This window comes from Rhinoderma darwinii, chromosome 5 (genome assembly GCF_050947455.1).
Source record: "Rhinoderma darwinii isolate aRhiDar2 chromosome 5, aRhiDar2.hap1, whole genome shotgun sequence".
In the NCBI taxonomy this organism is placed as follows: Eukaryota; Metazoa; Chordata; class Amphibia; order Anura; family Rhinodermatidae; genus Rhinoderma; species Rhinoderma darwinii.
Window position 1 is genome coordinate 316330009 of NC_134691.1, and position 16872 is coordinate 316346880.

A 16872-nucleotide genomic window follows, 5' to 3' on the forward strand; every position below is an offset into this window, starting at 1 on the left:
AATAATAAAGGACTTGATAAGGGAAAAAGGGCGTTTGTGTTTTATTTTATTACTTAAAACTTTTATTATTTTTTGACAACTTTTTTTTCACTTTACTTTAGTCCCACTCGGGGACTTGAAGGACCAACGGTCAGATTATTCACCTAATCGGCTTCCGTGATGGCAGACAGGAGGCCATTGTTAGGTCTCATAATAGCAGTCGTGCGATTGCAGGGCACAGCTGGCGATCTGCTAGCAACCACAAAGATGGTTAATGGCAGGGATCGGAGCGAACTCCAGTTCCTTCCGTTACAGGGGGATGTCAGCTGTAACATACAGCTGATATCCACCGCTGATAACGCCGGCTCATCTTCTGAGCCGGTGCCATGGGAAGCCTTTCAGGGTGGGGGGCTGGAAGTTTTCCGTGCTAGGCATACCGGGAGCCCAGTATTAGGCCTCTGTTTGCCGTTGCAGCCACCATCACCCCGGCGATTTCATTGCTGGGGTGTCGATGAGCTGCAAACACCTTAAAGAGGCTCTGTCACCAGATTTTCAAACCCCTATCTTGTATTGCAGCAGATCGGCACGGCAATGTATATAACAGTAACGTTTTTTTTTTTTTCAAAAACGAGCATTTTTGGCCAAGTTATGAGCATTTTTATATTTATGCAAATGAGCCTTTCTTAAGTACAACTGGGCGTGTTTAAAGTTATGTCCAAGTGGGCGTGTATTGTGTGTGTACAGCTGGGCGTTTTTACTTGTTTTACTAGCTGGGTGTTGTGAATAGAAGTGTATGATGCTGATGAATCAGCATCATCCACTTCTCTTCGTTAACACCCAGCTTCTGGCAGTGCACAGACACACAGCGTGTTCTCGAGAGATCATGCTGTGACGTCACTTCCTGCCCCAGGTCCTGCATAGTGTCGGACGAGCGAGGACACATCGGCACCAGGCGACAGAGGCTACATCGACTTAGCTGCAAACGCCGATGCTGCTGCAGAATCAACTGTAGCCTCTGTCGCCTGGTGCCGATGTGTCCTCGCTCGTCCGACACGAGGAAGTGACATCACAGCGTGATCTCTCGAGAACACGCTGTGTGTCTGTGCACTTCCCAGATGTACACACACAATACACGCCCACTTGGACATAACTTTAAACACGCCCAGTTGTACTTAAGAGGCTCATTTGCATAAATATAAAAATGCTTATAACTCGGCCAAAAATGCTCGTTTTTGAAAAAAAACAAAAACGTTACTGTAAACTACATCGCAGAGCCGATCTGCTGCAATAGGAGATAGGGGTTTGAAAATCTGGTGACAGAGCCTCTTTAAATGCACCTTAGATCGCTTTTGACGGCTGCATTTAAGGGGTTAATGGCGGGATCGAAGCTAGCTTTGGTCCCTGCCATTACAGCAGGATGTCAGCTGTCAGATACAGCTGACATCCGGGGATGATGGCACCGACTCCGCTTCTGAGCCGGTGCCATGCATTCGTCTTAAGTATACAACATTTTGCGGGAAGCACTGGCTTTCCATGTCGTATACTTACGACAAATGTCGGGAAGGGGTTAATTATGCAGCATCGCTTTTTAGCAACTTCTTCATTATGTCGACCATTGTTAAATTTTGCTGTGTGACATTGGACGGTCCTGGGCTCGCCGCGTGGTAGGCGAGAGTTCGGCCACTGGTCCACCAACGCCCTTGTGCCCAATCTTAGGCATATGTTTTATTTTATTTTGTATACTCTATGTACCTTCTTGGCTGTGTATTTGCACTTTTATTTGTTTGAAGTATTAACATTTTAAATGTAAGTTGTGGTCTATTTTGCATTGAGTGAAGTTCTTTTTCTTAACTGCAGTTGCATCACCATGATCCCTTGTGGTGTCAGAGTTGAACTTTGACCTATGACTGCAGTTTTTTCCAAACCTCTCATGCATGTGACCTCACTGACTATATAAAATGACTGTTTTATGGTACTGCACACTTGGCCTGATGAAGACGCTGGTTCAGCGTTGAAACGCATAGTCTTTTGCAATAAATTATTTATTTTTGTATTTCAAAACACTGGAACTGCTTCTACCTTTATTACCAGCATCGCCGTTTATGGTCCAGCAATTTTTTCTTCCTGCAAATACTTTACAGCGGAAACCACCTCCAGTTACCGGATGGGACCTGGCTGCAGCGGTCTAATGATACCTATTTCATTATAAGTCTACAACAGCGTTGTGCCTGTGCTAGCACAACGCCAAGAGGTGACCTCAATTGACTTTCCTCTGTTTCATTCCATTATTTTGGATGTGGAGCAGTGCGTTTTTTGCTTTCTTCTTACTTACAGGACCCATAAACTATTTTCACTTCAATAATATTAGTAGTAGTTTCTTCACCCCGGGAAGAAGTTTGTTTACTACCCTTGCCTTCTATCTAAATACCCTGGACGCTCGCAAAGATTGCACAATACATTTTTCACCTTGTGATGCATGTAAAAATTCCATCTCATCTTGTCAGATTGTGTCTGATTCTGGTCTGGGGCTTTACCAACTGTAGGTGTCCTGCCTATCTATGGGCCGTGAAAACTAGCGCCAATTAACGAGACAGCTCGTTGATCAGCACTCGTTTGCTGCTTTCACAATCGTTACTACAAACATTTGTCCCCATACATTACCATCATGTCGGCAGCACATCTTCCTGTTTACAGATTATATTTTGGCAAAATTCACACCAGCACATTTTTCTTTTTAAATCGGCCCCTTTACTGTTTACTATGTCACGACAATATTTGAAATGATCCTTTACCTTGGTGGTGCTTTAGCTAGTCCTTTAGTTATTTTTTTATACATACATTAGTAGAAGAAAAGGTGAAGGTGGACAAACCATATGTCGGTCTCTCTCACCCAAAAAAATTGCCACCTTTGCCTCGCAGTCAACGTAGTTAGGTCATGTTTCAGACATGCGCATGAAAAATTCACAAAGGCACAATGCATGTGAATGAAGTTAAAACTACAGCCACGTGAAGCTGAAAAAAAATCTTCGTATTGAAATGCAAAAGGTGAAAAAATACAAAAAACCTTCATGTCTGTATATAGCCTTAGCTGTTTTGTCTCAGTAGATAGTACAAACCACAGCTGTGCTGTACGACTGACTTCTGTCCCTACACCGTAACATGCCATCATAACACAAGTCTATGGTCAAAAATAATAATTTAGCTGTGATGAGAACTACTCTTGATCTATCACAGTGTGCTCTGTTTTTCTTCCTGTTTGAGGACAAAAAGGGCCGGAAATCGTTAATGTAGCCATTTTAATAGCTATAGAGCAATAATCCGGTCACAGATTCCTCAAAGAAATAAATTGGTCATACTCTCTCCATTATATATTTTTTTAAACCAAAAAGCACAGTATTTTAATACAGTCCTAATAAAGCTTCTTTCACATCTGTGTCAGGCTTCAGTTCATGGGTTCCGTTAGACCTTTCCGTCAGAGGAACGCATGAACGGAAACCAAATGTAAACAATAGCTTTCCGTTTGCATTACCCTTGATTTCAGTGGTAATTCTTCCGTTGCAAATGGTTTCCGTTTGTCTCCGTTCCATAAAGATTCAGTTTTTTTGGCAGAATCAATAGCGGAGTCGACTGCGCTATTGAATCCGCCCAAAAAATAGAGACAAATGGAAACCATTTGCAACGGAAGCATTACCACTGAAATAATTGGTAATGCATATGGAAAGCTATGGTTTCCGTTTGGTTTCCGTTCATGTGTTCCCCTGACGCAAAGGTCTGACGGAACCCATGAATGGAAGCCCAACGCAGATGTGAACGACGCCTAACAATAACTGTAGATATGCTTTAGTTGACTGAGATGCATAAAACCGCAACCGCATCTCAGAGCACTCCATTCACACAATACAGGCTGCCCTAAACAGCACCTCTAAAACACTGGTGCGGTGGTCGGAAGTTTAAATTTCTCACTGCTCTGCACACGTATTATCAGGACCAAGGCCGGTGACCTGTGCGGTTACAAAGGGCTCCTCCCATGTCACTACTGAAGGAGACACCACTGGGCCTGAGCACTTAGAGCTTGCCCCCCCCCCCCCAAATCCCACACTTTGTACCCGAAGCTCTCTAAATGCATCTGCATTCCCTGGCTTATTGTTTGGACAGTGTTGTTTAAGCTGCTGTATGGCATTGTTATTTTGATGCCTTACGGCAATGATCTTTGAACAATGTATGATTGTATTATATAGGTACTATATGGTAAACCATAAAGCGGGGAGCCTCAATAGAAGGTACTGCACAGGGCACCATCCAACCTAAGGTCAGCCCTGATCAGTGCCGCTCACACTTGAAAAAGGAGTAATTCTGGTATTATATTAAGAAATTGCTCATAAAGCACGTTCCTTACAGGATATTAATAGTGGCTCCAAGCTGAAGCTTTACTTCTATGTGAAGACTAAAAATTGTTTTGTTGTGAAATGTCCCATTACGTCCGCTGACCATTCTTACATCCAGAACAGAGCGCTCTGACAGTCCACTCCATTATATGTCAATATCTTTGTGTGTGTTTCCATGTACATGCCAAAGATCTTTTTACGGTGTGTCCTTTGAGGAACATGTAAAACATTCGGCCTGCATTCTTTCCTACAGCTCCTAGCATTGTTGGGTTCACAATCAGTTTATCCGCTCTTGTGTAATCCATACCGGGGGTGATTCATGATGATTTTGTTTTCCTTTATTACACAGGCAGTGACTTATGTTAGGGCACTGTCCGTGTTTCCTTCAGTACGTCTATACATCTCTTCAGTTCCGACCTTGTGTGCTAGAACATCCTGGTCAATCCTTTGTAAAGCTATGGCTGAAAAATAATTTTGCACTCAACACTGTGATCGGTTTCACAACTATGCTAGGAAACATGTCATCTGTCGAGATTTGGCCCTTTTAAAAAATTGAAAGCACTTTTCACCATGATTCATGTCTTGCAAATGAGGCATCGGACACTGCCGGAGGACGCTTCATTACAGATCTCTTTGGTTGGACTGAACTGGATCTCAACCAGTATATGGCTGGGTGCATTGAATTTTTATTCAAAATCTATTTAAATTCTCCAAGCAGTAGCCCGCCTCTCACTTCTGTCAGCCGGATGACCTCCCTACATTTCTTTTAGAACCATTGTTTCTTTACAGGGAACCGCCACCAACCTCTTATGTAGTTTGCTAATATCTTTCCTAATGATGGCCATCTCTGTTTTGTCCGCTCATGCAAAAAGCGATTAAAATAACTTTGAAATCACCGCGCGCCATTTGCACGAGTTCAAAATAGTCATCTGGGCATTGATGACTTTTTGAATAGTCGCTCATCCTGCTCCCAAAATATGCCCATCCATGGTCGATGAGCGTGAAAGCGGCGCAGGAATTGGAGAGGGCTAGGAGTGATGTAGCACGTCGCTAGCACTTTAATCGAGCATCTAAGGGCGGGAGAGAGAGAATGAGTGACTATTTAGAAAGCCAGCAATGCCCAGAGGACTCTTGACCTCGAGAAAAAACAACCCTATAACCCCAATTTGTACTATGCCAGAGAACCCTAATAATTATAGAAAGAATAGTATAAAAAAACAATAAAAAATCTGCTGATTTTCTGTAGCTGCCAGACTTCTATGTTAACTGATCTGAAAATTACATTTATGAAATTTACATTATTTCAGGGGTTGATCTCTTTAACACATTCCCAGCAGACACGGCTTGGTATTACATTTAAATTAATTAACTCCGCGCAGTACTATAAAACTAATCCCTGGAAAATTGAGGGACTTCTGAGCTGAAATGTTTTACTTGCTGGGGCCTAGACTCCAATCTAGATTCCATTTCTTATTACCTGAACGTGGTGAATGTGGTCCGCGGCGTTACATCATGGCAGACCAGAAAGCGGCTGAATTATGATGTACCTTTTATAATAGATTTGCACATATGGCTTAAAACACCTGAGAATTCCAAATAATTTCCCAGCGCACACATCATTTTTATTAAATTAGTGGCCTGTTGCTTTAGTTACTGTGTATCAATAGCGATGACAGTACATATTGGTCTGGCTGCTGCAAGCCAATGTACTCATTTTCTTAGAATTGCCAAGCTTTGTGTAGCCGCCCGTCTTCTGGGCATCTTGCTGTGTACAGTGACATTATTTGTAAGGCAAACCCTTTCCGTCTATTATTCATTCTTCAAATTGCTGATTTTATTTTTACCTGTTAAATGTGTTTTAGGTCCCATTTTTTTTCTTTTTTGTTAACGTTTTGGGGGAGGGAGAAGCTGCATATTTTCAGGCTGCCAGACTAGTATTGTATGGGCCAAAATATATACATCGTAAAGACAAGGAAAGTGAAAAAAAATCCGGAATGCTTTCCAATGGCATAAAACGTTGGAATGTAAGGTAACATTTTAGGGAAATTTAATGTATTTTGTGTTGGAAGACTGTGAGTAATTTTTATTTCTTCCTTCAATTAAAAATTTGTTTTATTTCAAAAAGTCATTAATGGGAGCACCTGTATTACTATTTTTCTTTCGCCCTGGCATATAAAACACCATACAAATGTGTGCACTTCCCCACCAAGTTCATCTGCTGATGGTCATACTTTAAAGGAACACCATACCCAGATATGAAAGATAAAAGTAAACCGGAGATAAACTTGTTCATAATGTTAGTATGTTACCCTGCAATATTTTCTTCATGTTCCTTAAAATAACATTGTTGTAGAAATTTAGAAAAGAACAAAGTTGTTAATTTTCCCCTAATCTTTTCCATTTCAGTCTGGCTAAAGGGCTTAGATAATTGGACAGGGCTTAACGGCAATGTCCATTTATTCAACCAATTTTTTAAACCTTTTTCCCAATGCCGCTAAAATGAAGAAATTACGTAACTTTACAATAGGTTTGATTTAAAAAGTATTTTTTTTACCCTTTTGTGTCTATAGCTCCTACTGAGACCTAATTTCCATTGTAACAGACACTGTATAGACTATCCTGCAGTCATGCTTTTTTCCATTTGTCCCATATTTTATTCTAACATACATTCAGGAGGTTAGCAAGAAGGAAAGGACAGACAAAAGGCAGTTTTACTGCAGGATCAGACTACACAGGGCTTGTTTGTTGTCTGTTACCATAGTGACGCATTGTTTGCATAAAAGCTGTAGAAACTAAACTGTAGGTCAATTTTAATTAGGATCTATTACAAAAATGCTAAATTTCTAATTTTATGCATTTAAATAATCAATAGGTCATATCCTTAACGTTTTTTGAATCTTATTGCAGACAGAACTGTGAGAGGAAGGGTTGCTGATCTATTGGGGCACATATAGAATTGTTTTATATATTTCTCAATTTTATTTGAGATGAAATAGTATTAGAGGGGGTGAGAAAATGAAGGGAAGAACTGCTGATTTATTTATTTTTTTTAAGCATTTTCTATTTTTATTGTCATCTAAGCGTTTAGCTGTAACGTCCACTTTGGCCAGATATGTGATCCTCCGAATTCGCAGTTCTTTTTACCGTTCTCCATTGTTATCAACTTTAAAATATTAAATGTAAAAAAAAACAAAAAACTTTTTTCCCTAAAGAAATTTAAAGTTAACATAATGGGTATCATCGCGTCCATAAAAGTTCAAACGATATATTTTTTTTATATGTAACGTTATTTAACCTTCTCTGTGAACACTGTAAAAAAAGAATAAATTCAAACCCGCCAAATTGCTGTTTTCTGGTCACCTTAGCTCCCAAAAAAATAAAAAAAAGGTGATCAAAAAGTCACATGTACCCCAAAATGGTACAAATAAAACCTACAGATCCGCCCGCAAAACATTAGCCCTCACTAGCTCTATCGATAGAAAAACCCAAAAAAGTTCGAGTTCTCACAATATGGCGACACACAATTAAAAAAAAAAAATGTTTTTTTAATTTATAAAAGTGGTAAAACATACAAATTACCATATCAATTTGGTATCGCCGTAATCGAATTAACCTATAGAATAAAGTGAACATGTAGTTTTTACCGCACAATGAACGCCGTAAAAACAAAATCCCTCAAAATAACGCTGGATTTTTTGCCTTTTTCACGCAACATATATAATTTTTTTTACATTTTCCCAGTTCTTTATATGGTACTATAAATGGTGCCATGAAAAACTACAACTTGTCCCCCAAAAAAACAAGCCCTCATATGGCTTTGTTGATGAAAAGAAAAATAAAAAAAGTTATGGCTTTTGGAATGCGGGGAGTGAGAAATTAAAAAACAAAAAATGGCCATGTCATTAATGGGTTAATGTTATCTAACTTGTTATGCTCAATGTTTTTATAGAAACAAAATTGAAAAAATGAAAATAATAGTCCTCTTTCTCCTGTAAATGTCCTCCGTCCTTTTATTTGTAATCGCGTCGTAATGCCATGTCCTCCAAATCAAGTATAATAACATAATTTGCTGTCCGTCTTGTAATAAGCTATTTGTAGTTGCCCTCTTTAGTAATGTGAGTTACAATTTGGTTCTTCTGCAACTGCTGTGTCTTCTGTGACCCACGCTCCTTCGTCTGAAGCTTTCAACTCGAAATATGGTCTGCATTTCTGTGTAATTGTGCATGCCGCACTTTCATGGATCAATCACTCGGCTCTATTCTGTAGCATCTAGGTAAATAGACATACTCAGACAACCATTATAATTTGCCTCCTGCATAACTCTTCAACTTAGAAATAACAAATTTCCCCATGTTCCAGATGTTCCTGATCACATTAGAGATGATTGACAGGTCAGGTATGATTACCCAGCATGGCTGACTATCCGGATAGTAGTAGACAATAATCCAAGTCATTTGCAATGAGAAAATTTGGAATTCACATTACAATTGATTCTAAACAGATGCCGGTAAAGCACAGATCATGTCAAGCCAACCAGGAACCTCATACACTATGGGTTTTCTAAACATGGGGCAATTTGGACAAAATAAATATTTATCTTCTCCCCAACAGATGCGCCTTTACATGATACCTGTAAACAGGAAAACAAGGCGACAATCCCCATCTGCAATTACCGGTGTTTTATGTCCATCTGTAATTCCATTTCTGTGTTCTGCAGGATGCACATGATATAATCTTCCTTCTCCTGGACTGTTTATAAGAAGACGGAGTTACGTTCTCTGTTACTACTGCTTTGACTTCTGTAATTATTTTCTTAAAGGGATTTTGCCCATCTGGGACATTTATGGCATATCCACAGGATATGCCATAAATGAGAGATAGATGCGGGTCCCATCTCTGGGACCCGCACCTATCTCCAGAATGGGCCCCCTAAACCCTGTTCTACCTTTCTCCACTCCCGCTGCCTCCCGGCCACTTCCTGATTACATGGTTGGAAATTCCGAAAACAGCGTAGCTCCCTGAGCTATGCTGTTTTTGTAACTCCAATAGAAGTGAATGACTGTTACGGAAGCCACATAGCTGGCGTGCTATGCTGCTTCCATAACTGCCATTCACTTCTTTGGGATTTACGGAAACCACGTAGCTCAGCGAGCTATGCTATTTTCCTGACTACATGGTCAGAATTACGAAGTGGCCTGGGAGGCAGCTGGAACCGAGAAATGTAGAACGTTCTAGAGATAGATGCAGGTTCCACCTCTGGTACCGGCACCTATCTGACATTTATGTCCCAGAAGGGCAAACCCCTTTGTTACAAAATTTACTACCTCAGTGAAAAAAATTAGGGAGGGGGAGAATATATTAAGACTGGCGGTACATATTCCAGTCTTAGTTATTAGGCGCATTTTCCTCCAGCACCCTTTATATTAAGAGGTACACGCCTCTTAATAAATTAGCCGCATCTTTGGCTGTCTGTGTGCCAGAAAGGGAGATTGTTCTATCATTTTTGGCAGTTTCTGGTAAATTTGCGGATGGCCCCACTCACTTTGGCAAAACTCTGTCCACTTTTATGTAAAAACACCTGGTGAGATGGGAGTAAAAGCATTAAAACGTGCATGTTTTTGCTCAAATTGCGACTTTTGATAAATTTGCACCCCTGTTTGTATTTCTGTTAACATTGGGATACGTCCATTGCTTTTTATTTTGTATAGCTCTGTAATCTGGCATATTTTGTTCATACATGCATTGGTGGGTTCTGTCAGGATTTCCGTCATGTATGTCTATTCTTGCTGTCAATTTACGGAACCTCGATGGACCCCATTAACGTCAATGGTCTGTTAGTGACTATTTTAGAACAATCGGATGACGTATCTGTCATGGCTTCCGTAATAAACAGCCTTACAAACAAAAGTGGTTCCAGCAATAGAGCAGGGGTGCAGCTCATAATCACGGTTCACAGGGGTCATCCTTCTAGTTCCATCAGGATACATGGCGTCATTAACTCTTAGCGAGCCATTATGCTGCGTACTCTTAAACTGGTTCATACCACAAAATGTCTCTCACTAGCAATCCCATATTGGCTGAACACTTTTTATGCTGTCAGACCCTCACATTATAGATGTTCTCCCTGTTAATTGCTGGTTCTGTGAACACTGTTTTCTGGATGTGTTTTTTGGGCGCCCGCATCGCCACATAGACCACAGCGCAACTTGGCAAATCACTACGAACATTTATTTCCACATGAAAAAGTATATTAATTTATTTGAGTTGAAAAGACTTTTCTATACTTTCAAGAGACTATGTGTATCATATTCTAAGCTCATGAACAACATTTTTTGAGAAACCGCTAGAGATACAGATCTTATTTTGACCTCCGCAAACAAGTGTAATCGGAGAGCGCGTGTTTATATATTAGCGAGAGGACATTCATGCCCCGTGCCAACCGATGGAAAAACAAATAGGAACAGTGCCTTTTTAAAGAGTAGAATTACATTTCGAATGGTGCACAGAGGGTCGTGCAGGATCGGTCATTACGTCTCATTAATACAATATTTAGATTAGCCTTCAGAAGTTGGAAACCCATCTTACAGCTTATCATGTTACTGGGCCTTTTTTGGTTAAAAATCTTGTAAATCTGTCCTTTTGATGAACAGCAACAGTTATTCAGACTAAAAATAACAACAGACCCGTGTAGTAGGAGTCCCTAGAGAACATTCGTATTTTTGCAGACAGCAGACAGAAGGGGGAAAAAAAGGCATTTTGTCCTTTTTACCCCAGTAATCCCCTTGGAAAATTAAACATGAGCTATGAATTGATATCGGCTCATGCCAGGTTAGCTCCCCGTAGAGGGCTCACGCAGTCAGTGCGGCTACATTCTTGGACTGCAGTCTGATAGTTTGTGTGTATGATGGATAGCAGCTTACGCCGTGTGCTACTGTAGAACACTGAGCTACTGTTTGTCTCGCAAGCTTACTCAACTATGCCTCTAATAACTAGTACTTGCTGCAGGTCGGGCTTAACCCTCATTAAGAAGGGCAAAAAATGCAGAAGTAAAAGAAGAAAAAAGTTACAATAAACTTTTTGTATTTATAGACTGTACATTGTTTTGTTTATTTAGTGGTTCACTTCTTGATAATAAGCACTTTTGAATACGGAATGCCTGTATAGTGTTATGCGACTGAAACATCCTACATAAGGGTGACTGAACACGCAGAATACGTTGTGAACACGTGTGACTAAATGTCTGGTTTCCTAAAAATTGAAGTTAAAGTTCATCTGGCCGCTCTCCTGACATGTCTGTCTGAGTAAATACTTGCAATTCCCATAAAATAACAATTCTGGAGCATCTTTACCTAGAACTCTGAATTGTGCCGTTTCTCTGTTATTCCTCCTACAAAATGTTTGGAAAAATTGGCATATGGGTGTTACCAGTTTCCTTGTCATTCGGGAGTGTCCCTACACACACTCTTAGAGTGATTGGACAGTGTGAGAATGCATAGAGAAATTCCCCATTTATAAAGGAAATGTAATATCCAGTTGTCTATTTATACCTTTTCAGGAAGAGTAACGGTAACAGCACAATATAGAGTTCTAAGGAAGGTTGCTCCGAAATTCTATGAAAAATGCAAGTATTTACTAAAATAGTCACGTTCTGTAGAAGTAATTTGAAAAATAAGTGAAAGGGGGCGATCGAATTCATTTCTATAGGAGTTCCACCTATAGGGCAGAAAATTAGGACACCAGAGGCATCACTCGATTTGGGTAACTTGCCTTGTGACTCAAATTATACTAAAGTCTGATATTTTGACCTAAATAGACATGTAGTTCCAGCCTTTCTATATAGGATGTCTAAATGTGCAGAATATATATATATATATATATATATATATATATATATATATATATATATAAAAATTCATTGCTCGAAACGTTTAGTGCAGTGCGGAAACTATGAAGGCATAAGGTATGAAATGTGGTACATCAACATTAAGTTTTATGAGACATATGGAAATACAACTGTTAATTGAGCAGTAAATTAATAAAATAAAAAAAGGCTACATTTCAAAGCAACTGGAGTCGAGATTCCGTGGACCACCCCATTTACTTTTTGGAAGCTGAACGGATGAGTCATTTCATTCACTGACCAACATCAGTTAGGATGGAAAAACAATTAAGTCACAGAGTATGTGTTGGTTATTTATCTTTATATCAAATAAATATCCGTATTTTGTATGAGCTGCATGTGACATAGGCTGATGGATTAATGGCCGTTCTATCCATATTATTGTATAATTAGTCCTCCACGTATATATTGATCTTTGAAGGTCCTTCTGATTACTTGGCTGATACTCGAATGGAAACTCCAGGCTCTTATTGACATGCTCCAGGCGAGCCATCACATTGAACTGTGAACTAAAATTAATGAGATTACATTTTCTGTTTTATTTTCATTTTATAGGTCTCTATGAGCTCTTGGCTACACTGCCTGCCCAGCTGCAACCGCATGTGGACAGCCAGGAAGACCTGACCTTCCTTTGGGATATGTTTGGTGAAAAAAGTCTCCATTCACTGGTAAAGGTAAGCCATATTGAAATGCCATTCATGACTCAAAGACAACATTATTAGGGATTATGTCTGAATGGCCTCAGAACTTTTAAAATTCACGGATGGTGTAAAGTAGATATGACTATTATGAGCGCAGTCTGGGCTGGCATAACAGGAAACTGTAGTTTTTATGTTATGGAGAAGAAAGTTTTCATAGTGTTGACTATTGGCACTTTTATCCCAGGCGGCAGGAAAGCCTCTTCCTGAAATAATTCTTGATGGAAGTCCTTTTTAGTTTGAGGTTGCATTGTAAAATTTATATTTTACCATATGATTGCCTCAGGGTTATGTTACATTAGCTACCAAAGACAATAAAATAAGCTACAGTAAAAAAAGAAAGTACCATACGGAGCAAAATTGAATAAAACAAATGCTAGACTCTTTCCCCTAAAGGGGTTGTCTGCTTTGTTTTCTTAGGGGATTCCCATATGATGAGCTGTTCACAGGGTGTACTGCTGCTGTGATTGTCAGCGACCATCTTTAGTCTGTGGGGAATGCGGCAGTTAGTGAATCCTTTCCCTGCAGTGCTCCTACAGGTGAATTTAAGCATTACACAGTTGCTGTTCTCTTGGTCCTGTGGCTCTTAAGCAATAGAAAGGGTCTGCATGAATTAATCACGAGTGTAGGGAAAGGCAGTCCTCTGAAAACCAAACACACTGTTTAATGACAGTAATGGCTCTAGGAGACTAGGTGTGCTTTATTTGTGAGCTCATCCACGAAGATGTTAAATCCACAAATTTCCTACCTGTAGAAAGCCAGATATTCATCATGATGATGAGTTTTACCTCCTTGAGGTTCAAGTTATATGTTTCATTGTCCAGCCAGTTCAGCACATAATTCGAATATATATATATATATATATATATATATATATATATATATATATATATATATATATATATATATATTCACAAAAGCAAATATGACACCACTTCCACATCAAGGACCTTTCTCCATATCACATCAGATGACCTGTATTAGCCAATAGAAGCTTGCAGGTCCTTCATTCTTAGCCTGACTCACATACACACAGTTTTAGACCAGGTTTCCATAACAACCAAGCCATTTTTATTTACTTGACGTGTTACTCGCCGGAAACAAGCTGCACCTATACTGGATTAGAGCATTCTCATAAATTGAAACCCTTTCATGCCAGTCATGCCTCCAAAAAGGAACCTGCACTTAGACTAAACACTCCTGTGGCAAAGCGCATGGCTGCTCCCCGAGCTTCTGAAATCTCTCAACAGAACCAAGCCCGTGGATTTCAGCATTCTCATAAATTGAACCCCTTTCAGACCAGTCATGCCTCCAAAAAGGAACCTGCACTTGGACTTTATTGGATATGTCGGCTTCATATCAGTAGGAAATGAAGTTTTTAACCACATACACAAACTACAAACAAATAGACCAGTGTGAAGCCGGGGAACTCTGCTATTCTATATTATAAAAGTCAATGTCTGTTTGTCTGTCCTCTATAGGCATCCAAACGCCTGAACTGTTTGACCCCAAATTTGGCACATAGGTACATCGGGTGTGCGGGAAGTCTTTTCGTAAATGTCCCAACCTTGGCATAGTTCTCTTTTATCAGTCATTATAGCGAATGTCTGTTTGTCGTCCTCTATAGGCATCCAAACACCTGAACTATTTGACCCCAAATTTGGCACATAGGTGCATCTCGTGTTCAGGAAGGTTTTCGTAAAGGTCCCAACCTTGTTGCTGTTCTCTGTTATCAGCCATTATTACATGATCACGATACTATAAAAGAGAATACAGACATTCGCTTTTAGGGTATGTTCACGTAATTCGGGCGTTTTACGCCTCGATTTACATCCGAAAATGCGACTCGATAGCGTTGGCAAACATCTGCCCATTCATTAGAATGAGTCTTACGATGTTCTGTGCACACGGTCATTTTTTTTTACGCCCCGCTGTCAAAAGGCGGGGCGTAAAAAAGACGCCCGCATCAAAGAAGTGCCTGTCACTTCTTCAGACGTAAATGGAGCCGTTTTCCATGGACTCCATGGAAAACCAGCTCCATCTAACGTCCGTAATGGACGCAGCAAAAAGCGCCTCAACATGCCATTACGGCTGAAATTACGGAGCTGTTTTCTCCTGAAAACAGCCCCGTAATTTCAGCCGTTACGGACGCTGCCGTGTCAACATACCCTTATAGTAAAGATGTTTTTATCTGGCAGTAGCATGAAGCGCACTTTACATAATAATCCTACATAGGAAGGTACAGAGAAGCGGTTACCCATAGCAACCAATCAGATTACTGATGGCCAGGAGGAAAGCTGCATTACTAGCTGCAGAGGCTCCTCTTGCCCAACTGCAAGCTGATCAAATGCGTCATACTGCTGCTCAAGCTGCTGAAACTCCTCAGCAAACTCTGGCTCTCTCAGCAACAGATCTGCCAGGTGCCTCTCAGAAGCGCAGAGACTCCTGCCCAAACCCAGGCCAGTCAGCAAGCTGATAGAGCACATCATGTTCAGCGTGCTAATGAGTGGGCTTTCGTGCATGATGCTGTTTTCAATTATGATCCAACCATAGTCTATGGCCAACTGGTAATAAAACTGCCAACGTTGTTAATCAACCGGCTCAGTCTTCTGACTCCATTTCCTACCAGTTTAGCTGTTAGGTATTTAGGAAGTTAAAATTGAAATAAACAGTGTATAACTGCCAGGATATATAGGGCTACTAGCAATTTCCCCATACACCAAGAAAATATGAGGGCATTGATTAGACTCCGAGGCACCCTTGGAACAAATCCAATGAAAACACAATCAGACAGACCAACACATTATACCAGTGCCGGGTACTTTTTCTAGTGGTATATAAATAAAAAAATATATATATGTTACCAAAGGTAACCTAAAGTAGGGAATGTTTAGAAAATGACCTATTATTTAAAGAGGCTCTGTCACCAGATTATAAAATCCCTATCTCCTATTGAATGTGATAGGCGCTGCAATGTAGATAACAGCACGATTTTTTATTTATTTTGAAAAACGATCATTTTTGCCCAAGTTATGAGCAATTTAAGATTTAAGCAAATTAGCTTTTCAATGCACAACTGGGCGTGTTTTTCTTGTTATACCAACTGGGCGTTGTGAATAGAAGTGTATGACGCTGACAAATCAGCGCCATGCACTTCTCATCGTTCCCATCCAGCTTCTTTCACTGCAGACACACAGCGTGACGTCACCCACAGGTCCTTCAACCTTGGCGTCGGACGAGAGAAGATACATTGGCTCCAGCCGCCGAGATGGTACTATGCTCGTCTCTAGGGAGTTTACTATGCTTACCTGCACACGGTGATGCTGCAGATTCAACTGTACCCTCTCGGACGCCTGGAGCCGATGTGTCTTCTCTCGTCCGACGTAAAGGTTGAAGGATCTGTGGGTGACGTCATGCTGTGTGTCTGCAGTGAAAGAAGCTGGGTGGGAACGATGAGGTCACCCACAGGTCCTTCAACCTTGGCGTTGGACGAGAGAAGACACATCGGCTCCAGGCGTCCGAGAGGTTACAGTTGAGCATCACCGTGTGCAGGTAAGCATAGTAAACTCCCTAGAGACGAGCATGTTACCCTCTCGGTCGCCTGGGGCCGATGTATCTTCTCTCGTCCGACGCCAAGGTTGAAGGACCTGTGGGTGACGTCACGCTGTGTGTCTGCAGTGAAAGAAGCTGGGTGGGAACGATGAGAAGTTCAGTGACAAATCAGCGTCATACACGTCTATTGACAACGCCCAGTTGTTAAAGCGAGTAAACACGCCCAGTTGGTAAAAACACAATACAGCCCAGTTGGTAAAACGAGAAAACACGCCCAGTTGTCCATTGAAAAGCTCATTTGCATAAATCTAAAATTGCTCATAACTTGGGCAAAAATGATCGTTTGCTATTATTTACA

At 40.6% G+C, this 16872-nt stretch overlaps 1 protein-coding gene across 2 annotated transcripts in view; it reads left to right on the top strand.

Annotated features, from left to right (window-relative positions):
• MPP7 (MAGUK p55 scaffold protein 7) overlaps nucleotides 1-16872 on the top strand; it is a 304195-nt gene that overhangs the window by 123298 nt on the left and 164025 nt on the right. For both annotated transcript variants that reach the window (XM_075827506.1, XM_075827508.1), the window contains exon 4: nucleotides 12820-12938. In XM_075827506.1, the coding sequence (XP_075683621.1) occupies nucleotides 12820-12938 (119 nt within the window). The remainder of the gene's footprint in view (nucleotides 1-12819; nucleotides 12939-16872) is intronic.